This window comes from Schistocerca serialis, chromosome 3 (genome assembly GCF_023864345.2).
Source record: "Schistocerca serialis cubense isolate TAMUIC-IGC-003099 chromosome 3, iqSchSeri2.2, whole genome shotgun sequence".
NCBI lineage: Eukaryota > Metazoa > Arthropoda > Insecta > Orthoptera > Acrididae > Schistocerca > Schistocerca serialis.
In genome coordinates, this window is record NC_064640.1 from 112,345,715 (window position 1) to 112,373,200 (window position 27,486).

Genomic DNA, 27,486 nt, shown 5'->3' on the forward strand with positions numbered 1-27,486 from the left:
AATAATAAGTGAGAGCTCCTCCACATGATTGCCTAAAAATTCTCTCAAGTTTCTGTTACACAGACTTGAAGGTTATCGATTCAGCTAAATACCTGGGGATTGCAGTTATGAACAAATTAGTTTGGAACTATCACATAGGAAATGGCGTGGGAAAGATGAACCAAAGACAATGTTTTACTCTCAAAACACTTAGAGGATGCAAGAAATCTGCTGTAGAGACTTCCTGCACCATTGTTGTCCATCCTCTTAGGAAATATTTCTGCGCAGGATTGAGGGATGTCATCGAAAAAGTTAAAGAAGGGCAGCTCTTTTGGTATTGGTGTAAAATAGGTTGTGTGTGTGTGTGTGTGTGTGTGTGTGTGTGTGTGTGTGTGTGATATGGTGAGTTGTGATGGCCATAATTAAAACTGAATGCCTAAATATTTTGCTGACTCCCACCTACATAGTGAGAAAAGACCATCAAGGTAAAATAAGAGAAATCAGAGCTCACACGGAAACACACAGAAAAAATAAGGTGTTCATTTATTTATCCACGTGCAGTCAGAGACTGGAGCAGATGAGAAATAGTCTGAAAGTGGTTCTGTGAATCCTGTGAAATACCTCAGTGTGAATTACAGAATAAATAGGTAGACGTAGATGAAAAAGGGCTGGAGGCTGTTGAATACAGAACTAACTCAGAGAGAGAATACTTTATTAATAGAGAAATTAAGAGGTTCAGTACAGATTGTTGCAAGATACACTCTAATCACCAAATTTGGCAATCTGTGAGTTTCGTCTATTGGCAAACCTAAAGGAATATGTGTGTGGAAAAAAATAATGTAGCTACAGATGGTTATTTTGAAGATCTTGCAGTATCTTAGTTCAGGCATGGAATCTACTGGTCCTTATTTGCAATCTAGATTTCTTCACATACACTTTTTCATCTAGTTTACCAAGAAGACTAGTGCAGTAGTTACCAGTTATTATTTTATCCTTTGTCAGGTTATAAATCAGAAGGGGCCTTTTCACTTCACATGAAACACTGGACATAACCCTGGCACTTAAATTGAAGTACATTTTCTTCTGATCCAGGTTTATTAGCTTCCAGCCCCACTGTCCTATCATTTCATTTCTGGAATGAAATGCTGCACTCGTGTCATATTAGCCTACCAAATCACTTGGATTAATTTAAAACTGTCTGATCCTTTCTGAATTATTAATTTTGGTCTGTTTTGCACAGATCTTCCGTATTTTTCAAGTAAAATGTACGGTACACTTCTGTTTGGGTAAGATAATGCCATCGGCTGTTTTATACGTCTTTAATGCCTAATAATTCAGTGCCATGTTTTGCACTTCTTTCTCAGGGTTAAAATTTGTGTTTTTAATTTTGAGACATCCTTCACATGGAAGATAAGGGAAATTAGAGCTCGTACTGAGGCGTTCAGACATTCATTTTTCCGTCGCGCGATCCGTGAGTGGAACAGAGGGGGGGGGGGGGATATGACTTTGGCGGGAATAGTGCCCTCCGCCACAGACTGATTGGTGGCTAGTGGGGTATAGATGTAGATGTAGATTTAGGTGATCACCCTCGAGATGGATGATCTTTTTTTATTTAGTTGACCATTTCTTAACTGTTGAAAATGAGGGGAACAAACTTCCTATAAACCACCACTGGTGATAAATGCTTAAAAAAAAAGATATTTTTATTTTCTTCCAATATCTATCACAGTTGTGATAATTGTCATTTCTTTGTGGTGACAAGTTTTGGACCATCGTGTCCATTTTCAAACCATAGCCTTAGACGTAAGTATAATCATACAGTCCACCAATGTACATGTAAGTAACCAGACCTTCATTACTTGTCACTAGAAGTCATTATGCTGTGTTTGATGGGAAAGAAATTGCATTGTGTACTCATACAAAGTTTAATGTTTTGTATTCATGTAGTGATTTCTAGTGGCGAGCAATTAACATTTGGTTGCTCACATGTGCATTGGTATACTGTATGGTTACACGTAAGTCTATGACTGTGGTTTGAAAATAGACATGATGGTCTGAAACTAGTCACCACTTAGAAATGACGATTATCGCAATAAAAATATTTAATACCCAAGTTGCTGGCCCTATCTTCCATCAGTATATTGGAACTTCATAAAGAATTTGATGATGGCACAGTATTCCAGTTACCCAGTTGAAAGCACACACGCACACACACACACACACACACACACACACACCAAGAAATTTCTACCTTAATAAAACAAATATACTCTGAGAAAATGTTGCTTAGGCATGAAACTTCAAAATGTTTCTTTGAGCTGTGCATTTTGACGTATAGAGTGTGGTGATAATATTCCTAAATGTGTGTTTGCAAATAGGGTTTCACTAAAGATATCAGTGGGATTTGGTATAGGCACATTGTGCAAGTCCAGTACCACACATGACAGAACCACATCTTAGGAATTAGCCTATATTTTTTTAATGTGCTGTTGTCCATCATCATAACAATTGTGCCGTTATACCATCTGTTATCATGGTTCTCAACTGAAGAGACTGATACATCATATTGGTTCTCTTTGAAGTACCCTAATAGCACTCCAAATGTAAGTTTGTGTAATTCTTACTCTGAGTGTTCTTGTGAGGGGTGCTCAAATAAAAATGAGGGAGATGGAAAGAAGTGAGTAAACTGCTTATCATCTCAAAAGTAATCACAATAACTACTAATACATTTATCCCACCGAGAGACAAGATGGTAAATGCCTTTGTGGTAAAATATTTGCGGTTGTCTATGGAACCACAATTGTATGGAGGAGAGCCCTTCTTCCAAAGTAAATCGACAGCTACAAATGTCTTTCTCCATGGCTTGAAAAATATGGAAATTGCATGATAAGAGATCAGGACCGCATGGAGAATGTGTAAGGGCTTCCTAGTGAAACTTCTGCAGCCTGCTCAAAACAACCTTGGCAACACGTGGACAGGTTATTAAATTGGCCAATTTTGCCCTTTCAGGAGTTTTTCAAGTGCAGCTTACAAAAATTAAAAAAAGGCAAGTTTATATTTTGGTTACTGACACATAAAAAATATTGTACTAATTACAGCATAAAAATTTTTGTTCTTACAGGTGTCATCTTGCAGTTTTGTCCGATTACTAAACAGTGGATGTAACAGTTCTGAGAGCAGTCACACAACATGCAAGGAACAAAATTAAAAGCAGAATTTACTGTGTGCAGTAATAATCATCCTTGAAACTAATGTCACATTATAAGTCACTGTGTGTGCACACTTTTGTTCTGTAGGGGAAATAACTTTGGCATCATGTGGGCCCACCCAAGTGTTGCCAAGGTTGTTTAGAGTGAGCTGCAGAAGTTTCACTGGGAAGCCCTTACACATCTTTCATAAAATCCTGATCTCTCCCCATGGAATTCCTGCATTTTTGGAACTCTGAAGAAAGACATTTGTGGCTGTTGTTTTGATTTGGATGAAGAGGTGCCCACCAGGTACAATCATGGTTCTGTAGGCAACTGCAAACATTCTTTCATGAGGGCATTAATCATTTTGTCTCATGTTGGGATGAATATATTTAACAGTTACAGTGATTACTTTGGAATAATAAACAGTTTACTTAATTTTTTCCATCTGTCTGATTTTCATTTGAGTGCTCCATATACATGTCCGATGGAGTTACATCTACTGCAGGAACACAGAGTGACATTGTCTCTGGCTGTTTTCTGTAAGTTTCGTATACATTCATTTTCTTTTTCATTTGCCCTTGCACCATGATGGGAATTGTTTACATTTCTATGTTTTAGAATGTAAAGTCCCAGAAGAAAAGAGAGCAAAAGATAAAGAATAAATAGATTTCTCTCACTTAAATTATTTGAGGTAGAAATAAATCACACTTCAGGGTAAGGGAAGACAAAATTTCATAAATTGTCAGTGTATTTTACCAGGTGCAGCTTCTGGTGAAAACTATGATTATATCTACCATAAAATGATTTTGATTTCTTTTTTCAGTACATTGTGGAACGACACGGGAAAACTCTGTTACCTCAGTATTTGGGAATGTACAGACTGACAGTTGATGGAGTGGAGCATTACCTTGTTGTCATGAGAAACGTGTTTAGCAACCATCTCCAAATACACAGGTAGAATCTCAAATGCTTTAAACTTATAATGCAAACCATTATAAATTAATACTGGGAATGTTAATGTTAAACATTGTGAGAGCAGTACCTACCAGTATGCTACCAAGTAGTTCACAAATTTTAATAAAGATATTGTGAACTGGTTACAGTAGATTAAATTTTTATAAGTGATGAAAAGGGGTCTTTTCTCAATTTTTTTATCGATTGATAGAAAGGAAGGCCAAATTACATGCCCTTTATCTTAATGTATTGTGTGTAGAAAAGCTGTACATGCCACTGTTTAATTTATTGTGCCATTTCATGACATCCAAATATTTCTGAAACCATAACAGACATGTAGTTCTTATTTGAATAATTAAAAAAAATTGTGAACTAAGACATACTTGAAATATCTCATAGCATTTGTGAAACCAGGTAGAACTATGTTGTGGTTTGTGTATACTACCAGAGATGGCATCCCAAAATAACATAACTACAGCTACAAATTGAATCCTATCTGTCAAGTTGGACTGCTAATAAACTTCCTCTGGTTCACAGTGTATCAGCTTGCAGTGAGAATTGGTCTATAAGTAAATAGAAATTGTGTCTGAAGAGGACTGGCTTCGACTAAATATAAGTGTAATTTACATTAAGAGCTACTTCATCCAGGTCTCCAATTACAGGAAGATAAAAATAGCCACTTTGCAATGCTAGTCAGTTTTTCAGTTGCACTACACTGCATTTCTTTGAATGGGTGTTTTTGCATACCAACATACTAAAAGGGTACTCTTCTACAGCTCTGTGGTAATTGTGACTGGAGGGTGTGCAGGATGTAAAACCCTGACACAAATATAGTGTAGTAAACTATTAGAAGTTTTAAGAATATTTTTTTTTAATTTTAGGTTCTTCATTGGTTTGCTGTTTTTCAGAAGTACTAGAAGGTGAATTTACAGTCTATTCTTCCACAGCTGATTTTTACTTTCTTAGTGACACATTTGAGATTTATTTGGTTATGTGCATAATTTTCTGGCAAAAATTTTGTCTACTGTTACAGTTACCTCAGTCTTGATGTGGTCAGTGTGTAGAATATAGTCTTTCTTAAATGGAAGGTTGTGATTCAAAGTGCCAGAGAGAGTTTGGGGTGGGGCGGGGTGGGGGGGGGGGGGCAAGGGCAGGTGATCAGATCAATAAAAAATGATAAAAATGATGTGTGACAAGAAGTAAGGGATGTAGATTGAGATTTAAAGGTTAATGTCCAGTTGATGACAATTTCATTAGAGATAGATTACAAGCTTAAAATTGGTGATTGAAAAGGCAGTAAGTTGGTAAAGGCCCTTTCAAGCGATCTGCCCAAAAATTTACCTTAAATGATATAAGAAGACAGTGTGAAACCTAAATTGCATTGGTCTTCCACAGATTTGAAGTCCACTTAAATCAAATGATAGTTGAGTGACCATACTACTGTGTCGTCTAGTACAGTAAGATTCATGAGAATGATATGAAATACGGTGTTAGAGGAGGTGACAGATAAATAATTCACAAAACAAAACTGTGAATGAAGGTGTTGAAGTGTTACTGACCTTCGTGAAATTTCTTCAATAATCATCCTACAATTTCTGGATGTGAAGTTGCTTTTCATTCTCTTCATTTTTATTAACATTAAATTCAGCTTTGTTGTACATACAGTGGTGTACCATGTGCTTTGAGCACCTGGAACAGTTTAAATATTGCACTCCCTCATGAGCTGTTACAAATTCAAGTTTTAAAACTATTTATTTCTTTCATGTGCAATTATAATTGTAAAGTGATATTACTTCTCTAAAGTAATTAATGCTTAGTTCAAAACTGTAACAGTTTGCAGGTAACAGTACAAGTATAACGAAATAGTGAACAGAAAACAATACATCTTAGACATTTCAATATGGAAATTGCATTTATTTAAAATCTTTGGATTTTATTCTTGCAAATCGTTTAATCACATGCTTAAAATTTACATATATTTTTCTTTCAATTGATAAAGTTGCTATGTTACTTAACCTACCTTGCCTCATAATCAATCTCCGATGGGGCTTAATTAGCTTTAATTTGGAAAAACTTCTTTCGGAGTAGCACTTGACACAGTGATTGTTCAAAAAATTCTTATTGTCACAGTAATGTTAAATAAACTCTCTTGCATCTTCCACTCAACTATCCAGCTTGATGATTCTGGAGTTATCCATACAAAAAATGTTGTCTTCCGTGTGAACTTCTTTGTATGTGTCTACTTGGTGGTTTACTTGAACAATCATAGCTGGAGCACTCAGTTCAGAATATTTTTCACAGAAATGCTGAAAGTTTTGAACGCTGAATTCATGTTTTTCTGCATTAAAAAGCATTTGAATTTGAAGGAAAGCAAATAGCCCATGAGGTGTATTCATTTGTAATATATGTTTTTTAAGTTTGATGTTTTTTGATTATGATGTTAGCTTTTATACTGCCTCAAGCTGCTCCTGTTGAGTTTCCTGAATGAAATTTCAAACAGTGTTGATGCTTTTCTCACCAGACACTTTCTTTCGCCTTCAGATTCTTCTTCCTGTTGAAATACCAAATATATTGTGTATGTCATGCCTCTTTAGCTGCATTTTGACTAGAGAATCACATTTTTTCCTCACAAAATGGATTCAGTGCTTTCAGTTTTTGAACACATTGATGAAGTAAAAGTCCTCTTTGTTGTAGGTATATCTGAACATCAGTCACTTCAGTAAGCACTGGGCTCAAAAAATAAAGGAATACAAAGGAAGGATAGGTCCCGATGCAAACCAACAAATTGCCTGCGTATCCTTTGCTCATTGAGCACATATACAGGTTCTTGCTTTGAACTCCATCATGTTTAGAGAATCACTTCATATTAATTGGAACATTTTGTTTAAGAACATTCCACATATGTGTCGAGCCTGAGAAAATTGTGAACATATTCTGCACAGTGCCAAATAACTCTCCGTTTTTTTCTAACAGTAGCTGCACGTACTCCATCAAGATTGAATGTGAGTGATTGTTACATGGCACAAACAGTCCTTTGGGGTTTATATCCAAAATACATCTCTGAATGCCGTCAGTGTTTCAAGCTGTGGTTGCAGCATTTCTCATCTCCATGTCCATAGCAGTACTTTAGTTTTTGACCATCTCCTTGCAACGTGTGAGAAATTTGTTCTGCAATTTCATTAGCTGATTTTCCAAATAATAGAATGAAGTAAATAAAGAATTACTCTACTGTGACTTCTGAACCTTCACTCCATACGCTCTTTGACTTGACGTAAAGCCTGGCTGATGGCTGACCTTTGTAGTCTTTAAGTCCACGCAGATCGTGACATGGGGCAAATAACATGGCCATGCTGATAATCTTTAAGTCCAGGTATCTGCACAATCTGGCAACACAGTAGGTTGTGGCAGTTCCTGCAGGAAGTCTTTTCTTCTGTTCAAGTTATTGTGCTATATCTGTGCCCATGGTGTAGCAGCAACCAATGTGTCACCTGAATGCAGCCTCTTGCTGTCAAAACCACTCTATGCCTAAATTTTTATAGTGCCTTTTGTATGAATGCTGAGACTGTGAGTGTAATGGTAGCACAGCTACAATGTTTTTCTCTTTGGCATACCAGTAGTAACAGTTCAGTTTGATAACATTTTTGTGGCAAATTTCTTGGCAGACTCTCTGGCTTTGTACGCTGCATGCATAAGACCTATCCAGCACGAACTTGCTGGCACCCAGCAGCAGCTGCTGTGTCAGAGTTGCGCTCCTCCTCTCTGTGTAGAAGGTGTCAGTTGCTCATCACTTTGGAGAGTGTAAGATGTTTTACTATTGTTGAGTGAAGCTCAACTAAAAATGTGTGTGATTTGTGTTTCACGCTCAGTAACAGTGTAGCCAGAAGACCCATTTTTATATGGTGAGTATTGTATTATACTAATATGCAAGACATGATTATGGTCCAAAATTAATGTTACACTCTGCGAGCCAGTCAGAATACCTCACTGTGTTGTTTAAAGTTATTATTAGTGCTTTACATCTCATTTCTTTTCCTTTTAGAAGTGATTCTTCATACAACTTTTTGTCAGGAATTTGTATGTTTTTGTGAAGCCACAGTGAGTAACTGTGGTCTAATGGGTTTAACTTGGTATTTTGATTTCTTTTAGTGAATGTATGCAATAAACAATGTGAATACATTGCAGTGCAGGCTCTATAGCAATGTAGGCACATTCACATTTTGAGGCCCATGTATGGATTCATGGAGAACTTAACACTGTTCAAAAGTGATATTTAAGGTATTGAATTAGGTTTAAAGCAACAAAATTGCTCATTTTTTAAGCTACCAAGTGGAAGGGAGTCACCAATGCCAGTGTTAGCAAACATCTGCAGGGGTGCCTCATTACTGTTACATGGATTTAGCACAGAGGAACTATATTCACTTCATAACTCTTCCCCTGACATTCTGAACTCTAATTTGTGTCATTGACGGTTGAGTTGAAGTTCTTCAGAGATGTTTGTATAGTGAAAAAGTTTTATTCACAAAGCAGACATCTATGACCATTAACACAGCTTACTGACTGTACCTTGTGAGATGGCTTAATGTGTAAAAGTTTTCTTCAGAGTTTGTTAAAGAATTTCTTTTAACAATTTGCAGCTACATTAAATAAAATGGAAATAACAGCCTGGAATGCACTGGTCTGCACCGCGATTAGAACTGACAACTCGCACTGCACTTGCATCACTAGACGTGCGCGGAACCACTGAATTAATGAGACGGTGATAGGAGATGAACTCTCTTGTCCAATATTGGTTGCTGAGCCTCATAGTGCTACGTTAAAGGTAAGAATAGTTGTTACTTATTTGAAGTGCAGCATTTCTGGAGTCCAAAAATTATATTTTCTGTCTCTGTGTCTCGTTTCACATGACGATTATGTAGTGTAAGTGATCAAAGTGGAAAGGGAATGCCAAGTGATTTTAGAGGATAATTCAGGACCACATGCAGAAGTAAATGCACTATCTCAGGGTTGCCAAATATTTGCTGTGATGTTGCCAATTCTTAGCTGTGGTAGAGGCAACTATGTGGCAAAATGCTTGCTGTGCTCATTTTATATGGACCCACGGAGGGAAGACGCGAATGCGTTTGGTATTTATGCAGCATTATCTCCCGATGCTTTTTAACGTCACCTTTCAGGCTATCTATATTTAAGGCATTGAATTAGATTTAATCTAGAATTCCTCATTTTTTGAAGTTTTCTGGTATGGAAGGGGGCTGTTAATGCCAGTGTTATATAATTTCGGCACAGGGATAGCAAAGCTAGTGATATTAGTTCCGCTTAGGCAGCATACAGTATGTGAAATATTTAAGTATATAATTTTCCATTACGATAAAATTTCCCCAAAATAGAAATGAATAAAACAGTTACTTTGACAGTTTGGAACAAAAACTTATTTCAGTAGAATAAAAAGTAATTGGAAATCAACCGTCTCCCCCCCCCCCCCCGCCCCCCTCCCCCATGTCATGAAACGATAAGATATCAAACACTTTTGCACCTCAGTATTGACTGTGTCTGTATAGTCTTGTGTGCCACATACAAATATAATTTCATGACTATCATGAGAATGTAGAGGTATTTTTGTGGGAATGGAAGCAAGAAGAAACACAGTGAACTAATTTTTTTGATGCCACACAGTAATCAATGCATTTAAGGATTCACAAGAGAAGAAACTAAGAATTATGTTCATTAACAAAGAAACTACGTTGTAAATTTTGACAATGTGCAATTCTGCGCCTTTATATGTTTTTCACTTTGAGCTCTATACATCTAATGCATACTAACTATCCTGTTCACCCAATCTAGCAAGAGACAGTGTGCTACATCAGATGTCCAGATCCGATCATGCATGATTCCCACTACAGAAATGCATACTTCTCGCCAGTAACGTAGTCAAGACTTTTGTAACGTCATAGGAATTGTTTTGGCAACTCTGTTGTCATAACAGATTTGTGGGTGTGAGGCCGATTGATCCTGCTAAATTCACTTGACTTTTTCTTGTCACGTCAATGAGATATTCTGAATAATTTCCACTTAAGAAACCAGATTGGGTTAATAAAGTAGTATTTCTTGATTCCAAAAAAGGTTGTTTCATGCATGAGTTACCACTATTCTTACCTTTCATGTTGTGAGGTATTTACCTCTGCTATGCTTGTGGCAGTGAAAGAATGTTTACTGCAGCAATGCCTTGTCCACAAGGTTGTAAAGTTCTCACTGGAAAACTGTAGTTGCTTTTGAAGTAAGTTACAATTTTGTTGCAAAAGCTGTATCTTATCACATCCTTTCACTACAATATAATAGAGCTTTTAAATGTTTGAAGTAAGTGACGAATCTTAACCCTCCATGCTAGTTGTCTCCTGGGAATCTTTCAGGAGTAGTCATAGTTATCTGCTTCGTGAAAACCAACTTACATCATCAACAAAGCAAGAGAAAGTCTCTGAACGGATTCAAAGCAACTGTCAATGACAAGAATCTGTATTTTGTTCATCAATTCAGTATTGAACAAGATGGAGTAAATCACGGAAGCAATAAATGAGCTTGTTAGTATGCATTACCTGTGGTAGATATTGAGGTGAAAAACGCATGAAAGTGCACAACTGCAAATCTGCTGCCTATTTTTTCTATTTTGTTTCTGCTTCAGTAGTCAGATATTCAGTTTCTTCCTGTAAATTCACAACTGGGTTTATTTCTCTGTGACATCAATGCATTAAGTCTATTATCCATAATATCTCAACAGTTTGGTGGTATTCTTCATATTACAGTTGTGTGTGACACAAGACCAGACACAGTGTGGGATCCTTACCAGATAGGATTGACAGAGTAAATTGAAAAAGTTCAACGAAGGGTAGCACATTTTGTATTATTGCGAAATAGGGGAGAGAGTGTCACTGAAATGATACAGGATTTGGGATGGACATCATTAAAACGAAGGCATTTTTTGCTGTGGAGGAATCTTCTCATGAAATTCCAATCACCAGCTTTCTCATCCTAATGTGAAAATATTTTGTTGATGCTGACCTACATAGGGAGAAACGATCACCATCATAAAATAAAAATAAAATAAAAGAACGGAAATTAGAACTCGTATGGAAAGATATAGGTGTTCATCCTTTCCGCGTGCTATTCGAGATTGTAATAATAAAGAATTGTGAAGGTGGTTTGGCGAACCCTCTGCCAGGCACTTAAGAGATTTACAGAGTATCGATGTTGATAGTCTGTTTGAGGCTAGCAGTGCGTAGTATATTACAGTTTCTTGACAGTGTGGGCAAGGTCATTTTACACAAGTTTAAGTTTTGTTAAAACAAGCTGTGCAACTCATTTGTATTTTTCAAGGGTGTAATTTGCTGTCAGTGTGAAGCCTTTTCTTAGATCTGTGTCTGGTACCATTGCTGTACTGAGGGCTGGCTGGAGCAGGCTGTATATGACAGTGAGGACATTGTGGGTTGTCCGTGAAGTTCTTCGTATTGCTAGTGCATTTGATACTTGTCAATATTGCTGACGATGTTTGGCACCTCATAATTGTTCACTCACTTTCGGGATTGGTGCTGAGTGATCCTGCTAAATTCTCATAATATTCTCTTTTCATACTAAAAATGTAATCTGAACAGTCATCACGTTTGTATGACATCAAGGTTGTAAATTTGATTTTTTGGCCCTAGGAGGGTAATTTCACACTTATATTTCAGTTGGTTTGTGTTTCATGTTGTGAACTGGCTGTGTTACCTACCGCCAGAGCATTGGCAGAGAGTTAAATGAAGCGATGTTATGTTTGCTCCAGGGCGCCATGCTCTTACCATGATCTGAGACAAGGGTTAGCTGCTAATTCAGATCTCATTGGACTACCAATGTGCATCATCTCAGTTTTTCCTTTTCACTCAGCAAATAGCCAGAACAGTATTCAGTAACAAAATGCTGAGAAAACTTTGCATTGCTTCAACAGAATGATCAACCTATTTTTATTTATTTTTATTTTTAATCAACAACCTTCTTCTGTGATGCAGTAAATTTCATTCGTTATTAGTTTGTTAGTATTACTATTACTATTACAACAACAACAACAACAATAATAATAATAATAATAATAATTATTATTATTATTTATTCACTTGCAAGGGCTTTCCTATTGCTATTTGGTCCCGGTTCACAATGCCATTGAATTTGGAAGAACGGAATGTAGGTTGTTTTGCCACACAGGATGCGCACATTTACCTTAGCATCTCATTTCATTTCTAGGGCAATAGGAAAAGCCCAGTAATTAAAGATGACAACAAGAGGCCAATGACACATGCAGAACTCCGCAACAATTTCTGTTGATTTAACACCATGGCGACACACCGTTATGTTATAGTATATTATGCAACAATCGAATATGTTGTATGGGCTCCGCTACTGCTGCATATAGCTACGAATTTGTGATCATGACCAACGTTTACTGCTGGCTCAGCTGCTGGTTATAGTGTTACAACTAAATAGAAGACTGTGTTTGATAACATTGCTGTTCGAATGAGCCATGCCAATGAATAAATTATACAATTTGTAAGATTTCTGTCAGCCTTGATCAGATCCCTCGTGGGAGCAAGTATAGTGATCTGCTTTACGAGTAACAAGCAACAACACACAAACAAGTCAAAAAGTCACTGGAAATATTCGAAGGAACCATCAGTGGCATGATATGGATTTTTTCATCATTGAGGGACAAAACAAGAAGGGGACATTATGAAAGCAATGAACAGGATACGTATTTGCATTACGTGTATAGTTCTCAATGTGAAAAAAATATGAAGGTGCAGAATTGCACATTTCCAATATTTACAGTTTAGTTTCTGTATTAATGAACATAATTTTCAGTTTCTCCTCTTTTGAATCCTCAAATGAATTGATTAATGTGTGGTATCAAACAATTAGTTAACTGTGTTTCTTCTTGCTTTCCTTCACCACCAACATACTTCTGCATTTTTGTGGTAGTCATGAAATTCTGTATGTATTTGGCGCAAGACTGCACATAGGCACATTTGATTTTGAGGCGCAAAGTGTTTCATATCTTACTGTTTGATGGTGTGTGAGGGAAGATTGATTTCCAATTATTTTTCATTCCACTGAAATAAGTTTTTGTTCCAAACTGTCAAAGTAAGAGTTTTAGCCATTTATATTTTGGGGGAATTGTAATAGTGATGGAAAATCATATACCTAAATATTTCACATGCCTTATGGTGCTCAAGCGGAGACTGGTATCATTAGCTTTGCTATCCCTGCATTGAAATTATATAACACTGGCATTAATATCACCTTTCCGTGCTGGAAAGCTTCAAAAAATGAGGAATTCTAGATTAAATATTATTGAATTCCTTAAATACAGATAGCGTGATAGGTGACATTCAAAAGCATCAGGAGAGAATACTGCATACATACCAAATGCACTTACACTTTCCCTCTGAGAGTCATATAAGATGAGCACGACAAGCATTTTGCTACATAGCTGTCCTAGACACACCTAAGGCTTGGTAACATTGTTGCAAATATTTGGCAACCCTGTGATAGTGTGCTTACTTCTGAATTGTTCCATTAAATTCATTTCAGTTTGATGATATAATCCTCCAGATATAATCCTCATGTAAGATGAGACACAGAGACAGAAAATTTAATTTTCTTCTCTCCAGGAGCGCTGTACTTCACATAAGTAATAAAATGGATGAGACGTTAGCTCAGTGGTTCCACACATGCAAAAAAATTGATTGATGAATCGCTTCTAAAAGAAAAAGAAACGAGATATAAAGCATTAGTAATAACATTAAACAACATAGTGAGGTATTCTAATTGGATCAAAAACTATAAAATTAATTTTGAGCCATACTCACGTCTTGCATATTACTATAATACACTACTCATCATGTAAAAATAGTTCATCTGCCTCTGTTGCTATCAAGTGTGAAACGAAAATCATAGACTTTTTGTGGAGTGTCACTCAACAGCAATAAACCATTTTATACTTTTCAAGTGGTAGCTGATGCTTTCTACACAAGGTGAAGGAGGGCAGCTCCACTGCAGCAACCACTGCCAGGAGCCAGCAAATTGGTCCTGGAGAGGTCTAACGCACGCAGCGTTCAAAGGCAGACAATCTGCCAAGAAATTTGTCACAAAAATGTTATTGTATGGAAGAGTTATTACTGGTGTGTCAGAAAGTGAAAAACAAACTGTACCACCATAACGTTTAGGATTTCTGTATTCAGACGAAAGGCACTATAAAAATTTAGGCAACAGGCCGGTTCAATTGCAAGACGCATTCAGGCAACATGTTGTGTACTGCTAGACCATGGGTGTAGATGTACGAGGGTCAGTCAAAAAGTAATGCCTCCTATTTTTTTTTCTACGTTTAATTGTCAGGAAATTTAAATGCAATTACATAGGTTGAAAACCACAACATTGAGGATCATTTTGTCATTTTTCAATGTAATCTCTGCCCATCTCTACAGTTTTGGTCCATCTTTGAACAAGGGCATGTATCCCAGCACGGTAAAAATCACAGCTCTGCTTCCTAAGCCATTGACGCACGGATGTTTTGATGGCCTCCTCATCTTCAAAATGAATCCCACGATGAGCTTCTTTTAGTGGCCCGAACAGATGGAAGTCTGATGGTGCCAGGTCAGGGCTGTATGGGGGATGAGGCAAAACTTCCCATCCAATTTTGACAATCTCGTCAGAGGTGTGACGACTGGTGTGTGGTCTAGCATTGTCATGCAAAAGAAGAACATCTGCCATTGATTTTGTTGGGCGAACTCGCTGAAGATGTGCTTTAAGTTTGTTGAGGGTTGTGGCGTATTGAACAGAATTTATTGTGCATCCCTGCTCCAAAAAATCAACCAGAATCACACCCTCTGTATCCCAGAAAACTGTTGCCATAACTTTCCCTGCCGATCGCACAGTTTTGAATTTTTTCTTCCTCGGCGAGCTTGTGTGACGCCACTCCATTGACTGCCTCTTTGATTCGGGTTCAAAAAAATGCACCCATGTTTCGTCCCCGGTCACAATTTTTTTCAGAAACTCATCTCCCTCCAAACGGAAGCGCTGCAAGTGTTGGGAGGCTATTGTTTTCCTTGCCTCTTTATTCTGATCGGTTAACATTCTTGGAACCCACCGTGCACAAACTTTTGAGTACCCCAATTGTTTAATAATCGTGATCACACTGCGTTTACTAAGAGAAATAATGCGACACACTTCATCTGCAGTCACCCGACGGTCACCACGAATGATGTCATCAACTTGCTGAATGTTGTGTGGAGTCACTGCACTCACCGGCCTGCCGCTCCGCTTTTCGTCAGTCAACGGTGTTCGCCCTTCAGCTTCCTTACAACGACGAACTCATCGTCTAACAGTGCTGACATCCACTGTCACAACACCATACACCTTCTTCAGTCTTTCATGAATGCGTATGGGCGTTTCACCTTCTGCTTTCAAGAATTCAATCACACAACGCTGTCTCAAACGAACATCGATGTCGGCCATCTTACAAACTTCTGCTGTGCTGCCACCTGTTGACACAGAAAGTTACTACTGCAGTGGATTGCAGAAGAAGGTTTGAGGAATGGCGCCAAATTCAAATTTTTCACTTAACTTAATTTCTTTAAGTAGAAAAAAAATGGGAGGCATTACTTTTTGACCGACCCTCGTAGTATAATAACTCAAGCAGAAAACAAGACTTCCTTCAGGAACTGCCACAGCCTACTGTGTGCCAGATTGTGCAGATAGGTGGATATAGAGAATTATCACTGTTGTCATGTTATTTGTTCCATGTTGCGATCAGTGCAGACTTAGACTTCGTGGCAGGCAGTTACCAGCTGGGTTTTAAGTCAAAGTGTGTACATAACGAATTACTGGAGAAATTTTTTTGGTATGCGATATATCTGGTGTACTATCAAATATGATAGAGAAATATGTAGCTTTAGAAATTTTCTTTAACATCTCTATTCTGCCTTGATCTCAAAGTAGTTTGATGAATTCACTTTGACTCCATGGAGAAAGATGAGACACACCATAGCTGTTGGCCTGCTGAAATTTGTGAAGATGATTCACAGTTGGCTCAAATTCAAGTTGCTTGAAAGTTTTGAGGAAAAATCCAGTTATTACTTCCACAAAGATCTTGTGGGTGTCCACGCAAGGGTAAAGATTATCTGGCCAAATACAGTAAGAATTCTTGTTAATACAGCCTTCCAGTTGTAAGTGACATATTTTTTGTAGTCTCATTTTAAGTGCTCTCTAGTTTTCAAATGTTTCAACACAGTGACAACTTTTTTCAAGATCTAATACCCTGGGGTTAGCTTTTTCGACGTTTTAAAACCACGTGGCTCTACAAAAGAACTTCTCCCTTTATTTTTTTAAACCACGCAAGAAAAGCAATATATAGCATATTTCACAGGAGAATACGACAACCCTGTCCTTAAAACTCAATTGCCATTTTCTAACATCATATAAAATGAATCCTTAAAAAATGATCTGCCAGTATTATCTGTTGAAAAAAATGCATGTAAACAACCAATGAATAAACACAACTAGTTGGTAACTAGTGTTGAAAATTTTTAGTCGTCATAGTGGCACTACTGAAGGCTAGAAGGGAACCAGGGCTACAGTAGGTGGTGGTACATCTGTACCAGTTAGAAAGGGAATGACAAAAGGGACAGAATGTGCTGTAGCTAGCCAGAAACCATTGTTACGAGAAATACTGAGTGGGTTATTCATGCTGCCCCAGCCTATTTATTTAGATTATGAAGTTTTATAGGCTACATTAAATACAAAAAAGTGTCTTAACAGACATTTAAGTGGTCAAATACAAAAAATACATTCCATTGTTTGCAAAAACTAAAATAATTATGAAGAAAACACTTGCTTGGGGTTACTCAGATATCCTTCTCGGGTACGTAATGGTTAAGACCAATCTCAATATCTACTGCTTCTTGTGGGAAACTCACTAAAACTGCAGGATGTATGGACAGTTTCTCCCTGAAGCTTTTTAAGAATATTTTTATTACACAGTTTTACAGGTTTCTTCTCTTCTCTTCTCTTCTCTCTCTCTCTCTCTCTCTCTCTCTCTCTCTCTCTCTCTCTCTCTTTTCTTTTCATATTTTTTTCTTCAAAAAAACACCTTGCTGCACTTGAGTGAATGATTTGTGCAGTGATTTGTTCACTTTTCCAATATTTTGTATGGCACCACTGATTACGGGATCATTCTTCAGTTCATCTGCCAAAACTCTCCATGAGCTCTGCTGTCTCCTCAGGGGGTGACCAAGTTCCATTCCTCATGAACACTTGAAATAAGCTGGTTTCTGTTGTGTGAACAAGGTTCTTTGAAGACTATATCCTGTAGTCTCGTGCACAGGTGTTCTGTAGGTTTAGATCTGACCTGTTCCAGGCAGCTCTTTGCAAACAGTAGGGAATGTTCTTTCCATAAGTGTCATTGTTTGTTTGGTTGTGTGAATTGTCACTCCATCATACATAAGAACGGAATTGTCTAGATTTGTGAAAATACCATTCTGGACTGCTTGTGCTCCCTAGTAATAATCAGCATTGATGGTCCTTTCTGCATCAACCACGCACAGTTCAGTTTTTCCATAGCCACAGATGCCGTCGGCAACCGGTGTCTCCAAGCCTTGCTTTTGTCTATGAACTGGATAAATTTTCTGTGGTTTGTTTGTATGGATTCAGGAATTTTGTGTGTTGGTCTATGGATAAAGCTCTACTGTACTCTCTTCTGTAAACAGAATGTGTATACTTTTCCTTATTCCTTCAGGGTTGGCATCACAGGAAACATCAGACATTATTCTTTTACAAAGTGCCTGATGATCAACAACATTTTTTTCTGGCAGCATAGGATCTTTTTCATTGGACATAAGCATGTTTTCCCCAGGATTATCTATGAACAGTCTTTTACATTTATACTACTGATGGTCTCCTGTCTTTGCTCATAGTCATAAGAGAAATACAGACTTTGATAGCTGCCAGAGAACAGATGACAGTTTTAACCTTTACCATAGGTCTGAGTTATCTTTAGTGCTTGCTGTGAGTTTTGTTGGTGTCCAACTCCCTTACTGTCACAAACAATGCCATCAGCTCCATTAACCCAAACTCTAACAGTTTTTGGATCAACACACAACTTTTAAGCAATTTTAGTGTTAGACATTCCAGTGACATGGAGGCCTTAAATCTGAGAATGAATGTGTGCATGTTTTGGGCCCATTTTAATGACACTCTTAGGGGGGGAAAAAATAGATAACCACAGAGCAGTGTCCAAAGATAAAAATTAATTTAAATAAGCATTGTGTAAATGTATTAAATTGAAGCAAATTAAACTTTTACAAGACTATATTTTTCTCTCTGTAACTAAAATTTAGAGATAACATTAATTATTTTTCAGTGTCATCAGGTGAGAACATAAGAATATGTAAAAAAAGTACTGAATGACAGATTTTTCATTAACTTACTAAGTATAGGTGTGTTAAATTTATGAAAATGGTCTACGTAGAAGAATGGACCACCACAACATCACTTGCCAGCTGCAAATGTGGGAATGTGATCACTATGATTAATCGAGTAATACAGACTAGCATAAAGTTCATACAGTCAGCACCATCTGTTTGTGTAAAGTGGTACTACCTCTACAGAGCATCAAACCTCGGTGATTCTGTTAGTAACAAAGAACTTCTTGTCCACCTGTACTCTGGGAACAGCAGCGCTCTTATTGCAAACAATTAAAAAATGAATTTATTACTAACTAAACTTTCTTATGCACCATTCTATAAAATAGAAATATTATTTACATGTGCATTATATCAGAGGCTTCTTTTTTTTATGTCTTTCAGTCCTGGTATAGGCTACTAGGGAGAACCTTTATTTCCGAACTGAAACGTAATAATGGAGTCATGAAGCAAACAAGAGTACTTGTTTTGCGCATGCACTCAAAGTAAAAGTGGGCCACTCCAACAAATCGGAGATCTCATGACCTGCCTTTTTGAGGATGGAGCGACCCCCACTCCGGTGACTGAACATGTCGATTAATAATTGTTAAAAAAGCAGTGAAAATAGATCATCAGTTATTATATGGACTATATGCAAGTCCTTGCAATTTTGCACCTGGGGCATCCATCCCCCCCCCCCTGCCCCCCCTCCCTCCCCACACCACCACCACCACCATCACCATCACCATCACCATCACCATCACCGCCAAGATATCTCACTCTGTATATATGAACATCAATATTGTAACACGGAGCACAGCTCAGTAAGCTACACTGACTAATAGAAGTTTTACAAAGTTCACAAGTTGTGATGGTTAACATAGATGTTTGTATAATACATGATGTACTGTAATGAGAAAGTACTGGACATAAGATGTGCACATTTCAACTACGTGGCACCAAACCTGAAAATACTGAACAAAGGATATTCACTCATTGATGCCCAGTTACAGACTCAGAACTAACATAGATTTATACATTTTTGACTACTGGGCACTAACTGACTGGCATAGTAACGGTCCTAATTGAAAACATGTCCACAACTGATAGAGAAATGTCAGATTTTGGGTTAATTTTGGAAATGCAGTGTTCCTTCTCTGTGTCACTTTCTACCATATACTGTCCAAACTGTAAGTTCACACAATTGTGTCCCAAGTTATCTGGTCTCATTTCAGTGAATGTAAATATTGTGTATACATTTGTTGTAACAAAGCCTCTGTGACGGTGTTACAACTCGTGATGTATCTGTATACAACAGTTTTAATTCATAAATGATGACAAAGGATATTGAGCATGTGGGAGAGCATTTAGATTTAATCTGAGATCTGTAGCCAGTTAACAGTCTGCCTATGAAGAAAATAATCAAAAATACCATGGCCAATGAAAATGTATCCCACTGGACAGTATAGCTAGGCAACTGTAAATCACTACAGAAGTAATTTTTTATGTGAAAACAATAGTTCTTTGGCGATGTGTCTTAAAGTGTGATCCATTTGATTCATTGCACTCCACCAATCACCTATTTTTGTTTCAATGATACCAATACAATTTTGCAAAGGTTTGGGGTAAATTATTACACCAGGGCTGCTTGTTGTTATGGTACAACTGTCCATACCAGTTGACCAATTTCTAAGGTCACCGGTGCTTCATGTGGTCAAAAGGTACACTGCAGCTTGACCAACAATTAACAGCATTGTATCTTGGTAACATTTGTTTCATGTTCAAGAAAGTATATGAAAATCCCCCCCCCCCCCCTGCAGCCCCTCTTTCCCCACCTATTATTCAACATGTTGGTGCTTCTTTCAGTGCAGAGATCCTGAAAGAAAGCCTGCAATTCATCAGATCGTTTTCTCTCTCAAAATTGAAATAAAATATCCAGATTTCATCACACACTATGACTCCGTAAAAAAATTCTGGAGTGACTACTTATAAATTTGAAAGATCATGACATTCTGTCATCCTGGTTTTCATTGTCTTCCTTGTCAACAGCTGTGGGACCTGGCAATCATAACTCTTGCTTTACTCCAATCACTCAGTTAATATTAATACAGATTCTTTTCCCATACATGTGTGCTCCATGAGATGTTTTGTATAGGCAAAAACTATTCACTGCTCAGAAGAAAGTGGTTAGAGTAATGTGTGGGGCTCATAGTTGCATATCTTGTAGGCATATGTTTAAAAGGTTAGGAATTCTTACAGCAGCCTCAAAGTACATTTACTCAGTAATGAAATTTGCTCTCAACAACATGGACCAGCGTGACATTCATGATTATAATACCAAAAGAAAAACAGACTTACGCTATCCTCTACTTAACCTATCTTTGGCACAGAAAGGGGTAAAATATGCTGTTGTGAAACTTTTCGATAAATTACTAGATGAAATAAAATTTCTGACAGACAGCAGTAATAGTTTCAAAAATAAATTGAAATCTTATCTCCTTGACAACTCCTTCTATACCATAGATGAATTTTTGAATAGGAATAAATAAATATATAGATATAATATATGCATTTTGTGCCATTTAAGGGAATAGAGTAGGTGACAAAAAATTTTTTTTTAAGGATCCGTGATTCGTGTGTGCATATCGTATGCACATGACACATTCCACATCATAATTGTCACTGTGAGGTTGATCAATGAAACATGTAATTAACTAGCTATAATAGATGTTTGTAGTATGAATCTTTAACTTTGCAGTAGAATGTATGATGTTATTGTATTTCCTTTTAGATTGTAACTCATTGTTAAACTGGGACTCAGATCTGGGTCCATCTCTTCTTTCACGGACAGTTGTGTGGGTAACACATTTGTCAACATGAACTTTTTTCCAGGACTGCCAATCCAGTGAAGAATATGGCAGGGTCTCTGTAAAGTTTCTGATACACAGGTTGAAGTTGTGAGACATGTTGAGTGTCATATCTTGATAGCTCAGTTGTTAACAGTACTGCCCGTGAAAGGCAAGAGCCTGGATCTGAATCTAAGTGTGGTACACTCTTTTAATATGTTAGGGATTTGTAACATATCACTACCAAACAACTTGTGAAAATGATTTTAGTTGATAAATAGAGACAGAGAGAGAGAGAGAGAGAGAGAGAGAGAGAGAGAGAGAGAGAGAGAGAGAGAGAGAGAGAGAGAGGGGGGGGGGTGGATTCAGTTAAATAAAGCTAGACACAAACAATTTTTATCTTGAGTATCTCTTAGTGTCTGTTAAAATAAGGCAAAGCTGTCATCAATCTGAAGGTGTTTTGAACGCCACAGTGCTTTACTAGACATGACTGTTGGAGAAGGTACGCAACTGCCTTCCTTCTTCCAATTTACTTGCCCAGCCAGTTGGAGGGGATCATACCATTGTACATCAACTCCGAGCTGCAGTGCAACTCAATTTTTTTCACACTAACAAACCCTACCAGAGATGGAAGGAGTTATTTGAAAATCAAATGCCTGCTCACCAATATGAGCTTGAGGACTAATATTTACTGCCACCTGAAATTTAGTGCACACCATGGATGTAAATATTAGTTAAGTAACAAAATTATACTTCTCCCTGCCTCTGTCACCCCCCCCCCCCTCCGTCGTGCTTCCCCTCTCTCCCACTCCCCTCTTCCTCCTCCCTCCTACTTACTCCTCCCTCCTACTTCCCATTTCTTCTCTCCCACTTCCCCCTCCCTCTCAGTTTCCCTTCTCCCCTACTTCCCTCTCTCTCCCTCTTATTTGTCGTCCCACTTGCCCTCCCGTCCCACTTGGCCCTCCGTGACACTTACTCCCCATCCTCCTTTCCCTTCCCTTCCACTTCCCCCCTATCCTACTTCCCCTACCCTTCCACTTCCCCCAGCCTCGTACTCGCTCACTCCCTCCCACTTCCCCCAGCCTCGTACTCGCCCACTCCCTCCCACTTCCCCCAGCCTCGTACTCGCCCACTCCCTCCCACTTCCCCCAGCCTCGTACTCGCCCACTCCCTCCCACTTCCCCCAGCCTCGTACTCGCCCACTCCCTCCCACTTCCCCCAGCCTCGTACTCGCCCACTCCCTCCCACTTCCCCCAGCCTCGTACTCGCTCACTCCCTCCCACTTCCCCCAGCCTCGTACTCGCCCACTCCCTCCCACTTCCCCCAGCCTCGTACTCGCCCACTCCCTCCCACTTCCCCCAGCCTCGTACTCGCCCACTCCCTCCCACTTCCCCCAGCCTCGTACTCGCCCACTCCCTCCCACTTCCCCCAGCCTCGTACTCGCCCACTCCCTCCCACTTCCCCCAGCCTCGTACTCGCCCACTCCCTCCTACTTCCCCCAGCCTCGTACTCGCCCACTCCCTCCCACTTCCCACAGTCTCGTACTCGCCCACTCCCTCCCTCTTCCCCCTGCCTCGTACTCGCCCACTCCCTCCCTCTTCCCCCTGCCTCGTACTCGCCCCCTCCCTTCCACTTCCCCCAGCCTTGTACTCGCCCCCTCCCTCCCACTTCCCCCAGCCTCGTACTCGCCCCCTCCCTCCCACTTCCCCCAGCCTCGTACTCGCCCACTCCCTCCAGCCTCGTACTCGCCCACTCCCTCCCATTTCCCCCAGTCTCGTACTCGCCCACTCCCTCCCACTTCCCCCAGTCTCGTACTCGCCCACTCCCTCCCACTTCCCCCAGTCTCGTACTCGCCCACTCCCTCCCACTTCCCCCAGTCTCGTACTCGCCCACTCCCTCCCACTTCCCCCAGTCTCGTACTCGCCCACTCCCTCCCACTTCCCCCAGTCTCGTACTCGCCCACTCCCTCCCACTTCTCCCAGCCTCGTACTCGCCCCCTCCCTCCCACTTCCCCCAGTCTCGTACTCGCCCACTCCCTCCCACTTCCCCCAGCCTCGTACTCCCCCCTCCCTCCCACTTCCCCCAGCCTCGTACTCCCCCCTCCCTCCCACTTCCCCCAGCCTCCTACTCCCCCCTCCCTCCCACTTCCCCCAGCCTCGTACTCCCCCGTCCCTCCCACTTCCCCCAGCCTCGTACTCCCCCGTCCCTCCCACTTCCCCCAGCCTCGTACTCCCCCCTCCCTCCCACTTTCCCCAGCCTCGTACTCCCCCCTCCCTCCCACTTTCCCCTTCCTCCTGCTCCCCCTCTCTCCTACTTATTCTTCAATCCGTCTGCCCCCGCCCTACCTTGTACATAACTCCCTCCCTCTCTCTCTTCCCAACCCTATACAGTCCTCCCTCCTTCACGTTCCTGTCCTGTAAAGCCCTCCCCTCCCCTCCCTCCCTCCCTCCCTCCCTCCCTCCCTCCCTTCCTCCCTTCCTCCCTCCCTCCCTCCTTCCCTCCCACTTCTCCACTTCCCAACCATCTACAGCCTTCCCTCGCCCCTCTTCCATCTCCCAAGCCCCCCACTGCCCTCCCACTCTAGTTTCCCTTTTCATGTTTCATACCCTCATCTTTGAATCTTTGCTTTAAATAAATATGTGTGCCCATATTATGATTGGAAAAACTGACTTATTTAACAGATTTTGCCTACGTTCCCTACTACAATAATTGCTTCTTTTATACATAAAAGACCAAAAAAAAAAAAACTGAAAAAGATAGGATGGAGGGGACAGTCATCTTATATTTCTAATTAATGTATTCTGTCATAAAATGTAAATGTAGTTGTTGTCATGGTTATCACATACTCACAGATGATGATTTGTGAATTTAAATAGATTTCTGTTATATGTGCCTGTTTTTCCAGGAAATTTGATTTGAAAGGTTCCACAGTGGATCGAGAAGCCTCTGACAAAGAAAGGGAAAAGGATTTGCCGACACTTAAAGATAATGATTTTGTCAAAGAAGGGATGAAAATTTACATTGGTGATGATGCGAAAGAGAAATTGCTGGAAACACTAACTGCAGATGTTGAGGTACTTTTCTTTGACATTACTACTTTACCATGTATTTATCAGAACATTTGGTTCTTGCATTTACTACTAAAATTATGAGAGATTTTTTCCCCGATGTTTAATTTTGAGGCTGAAATTAACAGATTCATTGGGGAATCTGCTTATCTTTTAGGTTTCAGTGACTTAATATTGAAAAGCAATACCCATGAAAGGAGCCTGCAGTACGTATTGCTCACTCTGCTAATTTCAGCACTGGGATGTAACAGTTGTCGGATTGGCAATAGTATTTTACATCTTGTGTTGTAGTGTGGAAAGTGGCAATAGATATTCTATCATGTCATCCTTAAGGGAAGCTAATTGTTTTTAATTAGGAAATACTGTTTGAATTATGTGAAATAATTCTGAATTATATGCTATATTATTTTAAAGGTTACCTTTTTCTGAAGTTACATGAAGCCACAAAAAAATGCATTTTGTCTTCCCTTTTTTTCTCCATTTTAATCTTACTGCTAGATCTACATCTACATCCCCTCGCCCACTACAACTACATATGTATTGTACATAAGAAGTCTTTTCAGAAAATTCCCGAACATTCGTAATTTTGCACCAATTCTGTGTTGGAGCAAAATGTGGGTGGCATCCCTGCACACACCTGTATTTAATGTGTGCCTGCCGTAAGTTTCATCGTTGTATGTCTTTTAGTTATTGTTCAGTACTGTATTGAATAGAATGTTGTGTTGCACAATTTGTGAATTTCAAGATGGCAGAGTTAGAGGAGCAGAATGTAACATCTCTGTTGGATCATATCATGAAATCCTGAGACAGCATCTTGGAATGCATCATGTTGACGCCAGGTTCGTCCCACGGCTCATAGTCGAGATAAGAAAGACATTCGCCTCACAATCTGTGAAGAGCTTCCCGTGCAGATGACAACTAGATGTTCCTTAAGAGAATCATAACTGGTGATGAGATGTGGGTCTACAGTTATGATACTGAGACCAAGGTTCAATCTTCACTATGGCTCAGGAAAGGTTCTCCAAGACCAAGAAAAGGTCATCGGGTTAGCTCAAATGTCAAAGCCATGCTCATAGTTTTCTTTGACTTTGAAGGATTAGTTTGTCATGAATTCGTGCCACAGGGACAAGCTGTTAATCGATAGCAGTGTGGGACATGCTGCAATGCCTGCTAGTAAATGTGAAATGTGGCGAGACAATTCGTGGCTCTTGCATCACGATAATGCACCTGCACATTCCTCCCTTTCAGTCTTCACAGTGGATCAAGGAAGGTTCTCCAAGACCAAAAAAAGCTCATCAGTCAGGTCAAATGTCAAAGCCATGCTGATAGTTTGCTTTGACATTTAAGGATTAGTTCATCATGAATTCATGCCCCAGGGACAAACTGTTAATCGATGGTACTATTGGGACATGTTGCAATGCCTGCAAATAATTGTGAGAAGGAAATGGCCTGAAATGTGGTGAGACAATTTATGGCTCTTGTGCATCGTAATAGCATACCTGCACACTCATCCCTATTGGTGTGTGACTGTGGCACAAAACACGAAATCACTGTTCTACCTCATCCTCCTCACTCTGCAGACCTGGAACCTGTGAAATCTTTTCTTATTACTGAAGTTGAAAACCCCATTGAAAGGACAAAGATTTGTAACAATAGACGAGATAAAAGAAAATTCCCAGACAGCGCTTCACACTATCCAGCAAGAGATGTACCAAGACTGCTTCAAGAAGTGTAAACTGTGTTGGGAGCAGTGTATTGATTGTGGAGGAGAATACTTTGAAGGAGACCGTGCACAATAATAGGGTGTATACAACCCAGGACAACCAGGAATAACCTGGGAATTTTTTCATCCGTGAGAAAACCTGGAAAAACCCAGGAATTTTTTAGAATTCCAGGAATTATTCATTGTTTTAGTTTTCAGTTAATTTTTTTTTTTATTTTGACTGGTAAGAACTGATATCCTAACAAAGGATATGACTGATTACCGCTACTGCAGAATAATACTTCAACGGTAAAACATAAACGAGAGAAAAAGAATGAAAAAACTTAAATTGCAAGAGAAATGTGCCATATACAAAAATGACACACAGTGCTCATGCAAGCGTGTGCCAACAGCAAAAGCTGTCAAAGGCTTTAGGGAAACTATGCAATGCATCACAACAACAAATTGCCTCCGAGGAGCGTGAAGTCACAACTATTTACTTTAGATTTGTTTTAGCATTTACGAGCAGGCTCATGCGCGTGCTCAGTTGAGTCGCGTTTGAGAAGTAGATTCTGCCACTTCTGGCTACAGGAATGTGGCTGTTGGCTGTGCGAGCAGTCACAGCAAGCAGCTAGATGCTACCAGGAAAAGGGGGCGCCAAATTCATATTCCTGAGGAAAAAGACTTGTTTCACAAAGCGCCTAGTGCCCAGCGCACGTTTGTCTGTTGATTATTCATATGATTTTGAAACGCTTCCCTGTTGGGTTTTGAACACATTTTAAAATAATTTCTGAATTACTCATAAGTTGATATTTGAATGTGTGCATAGTGTACATGATGTGTCTGTCAGGAAAATCCTCATCGCATCTAGAAATAAACTTTCTGCAGACAAAAGGGGACGGGGCTATACGAGCTGAGCGGAGTAAAGCCGAACGGATGAATACAAATCGCTGTCTGATTATGTGCTTGATTGGGTTTGCAAATGAGCAGCGTTGTTATAATTACTAGCAAAATCCATAGATTCAGACTACCAGAATGGAAATGAACAACTGACAGTAATAACAGGTTGAACTATGTGCGAGAATGTACAGTCTTAGACATAAAAACTGACCACTGGCCGGCCGCCACAGAGACTAAGTCCGAGTCGTTCACTTAAGGTGGCCAATAAAACTGACCGCCCCTGACAACTCTTAAGTCCAGCCATCGGCACAATCTGGCAACACTGTAAGATGCGGAAGTGTTGTCTACTTCCGAGTTGGCATGGATGGAGTG

General features: G+C 39.5%; 1 protein-coding gene across 2 annotated transcripts in view; it reads left to right on the plus strand.

Moving 5' to 3' along the window:
- Window positions 1-27,486, plus strand: part of LOC126469799 (phosphatidylinositol 5-phosphate 4-kinase type-2 alpha) — a 109,861-nt gene that overhangs the window by 51,354 nt on the left and 31,021 nt on the right. For both annotated transcript variants that reach the window (XM_050097056.1, XM_050097057.1), the window contains exons 5-6: window positions 3,994-4,124; window positions 24,350-24,518. In XM_050097056.1, coding sequence (XP_049953013.1) covers window positions 3,994-4,124; window positions 24,350-24,518 — 300 coding nt within the window. The remainder of the gene's footprint in view (window positions 1-3,993; window positions 4,125-24,349; window positions 24,519-27,486) is intronic.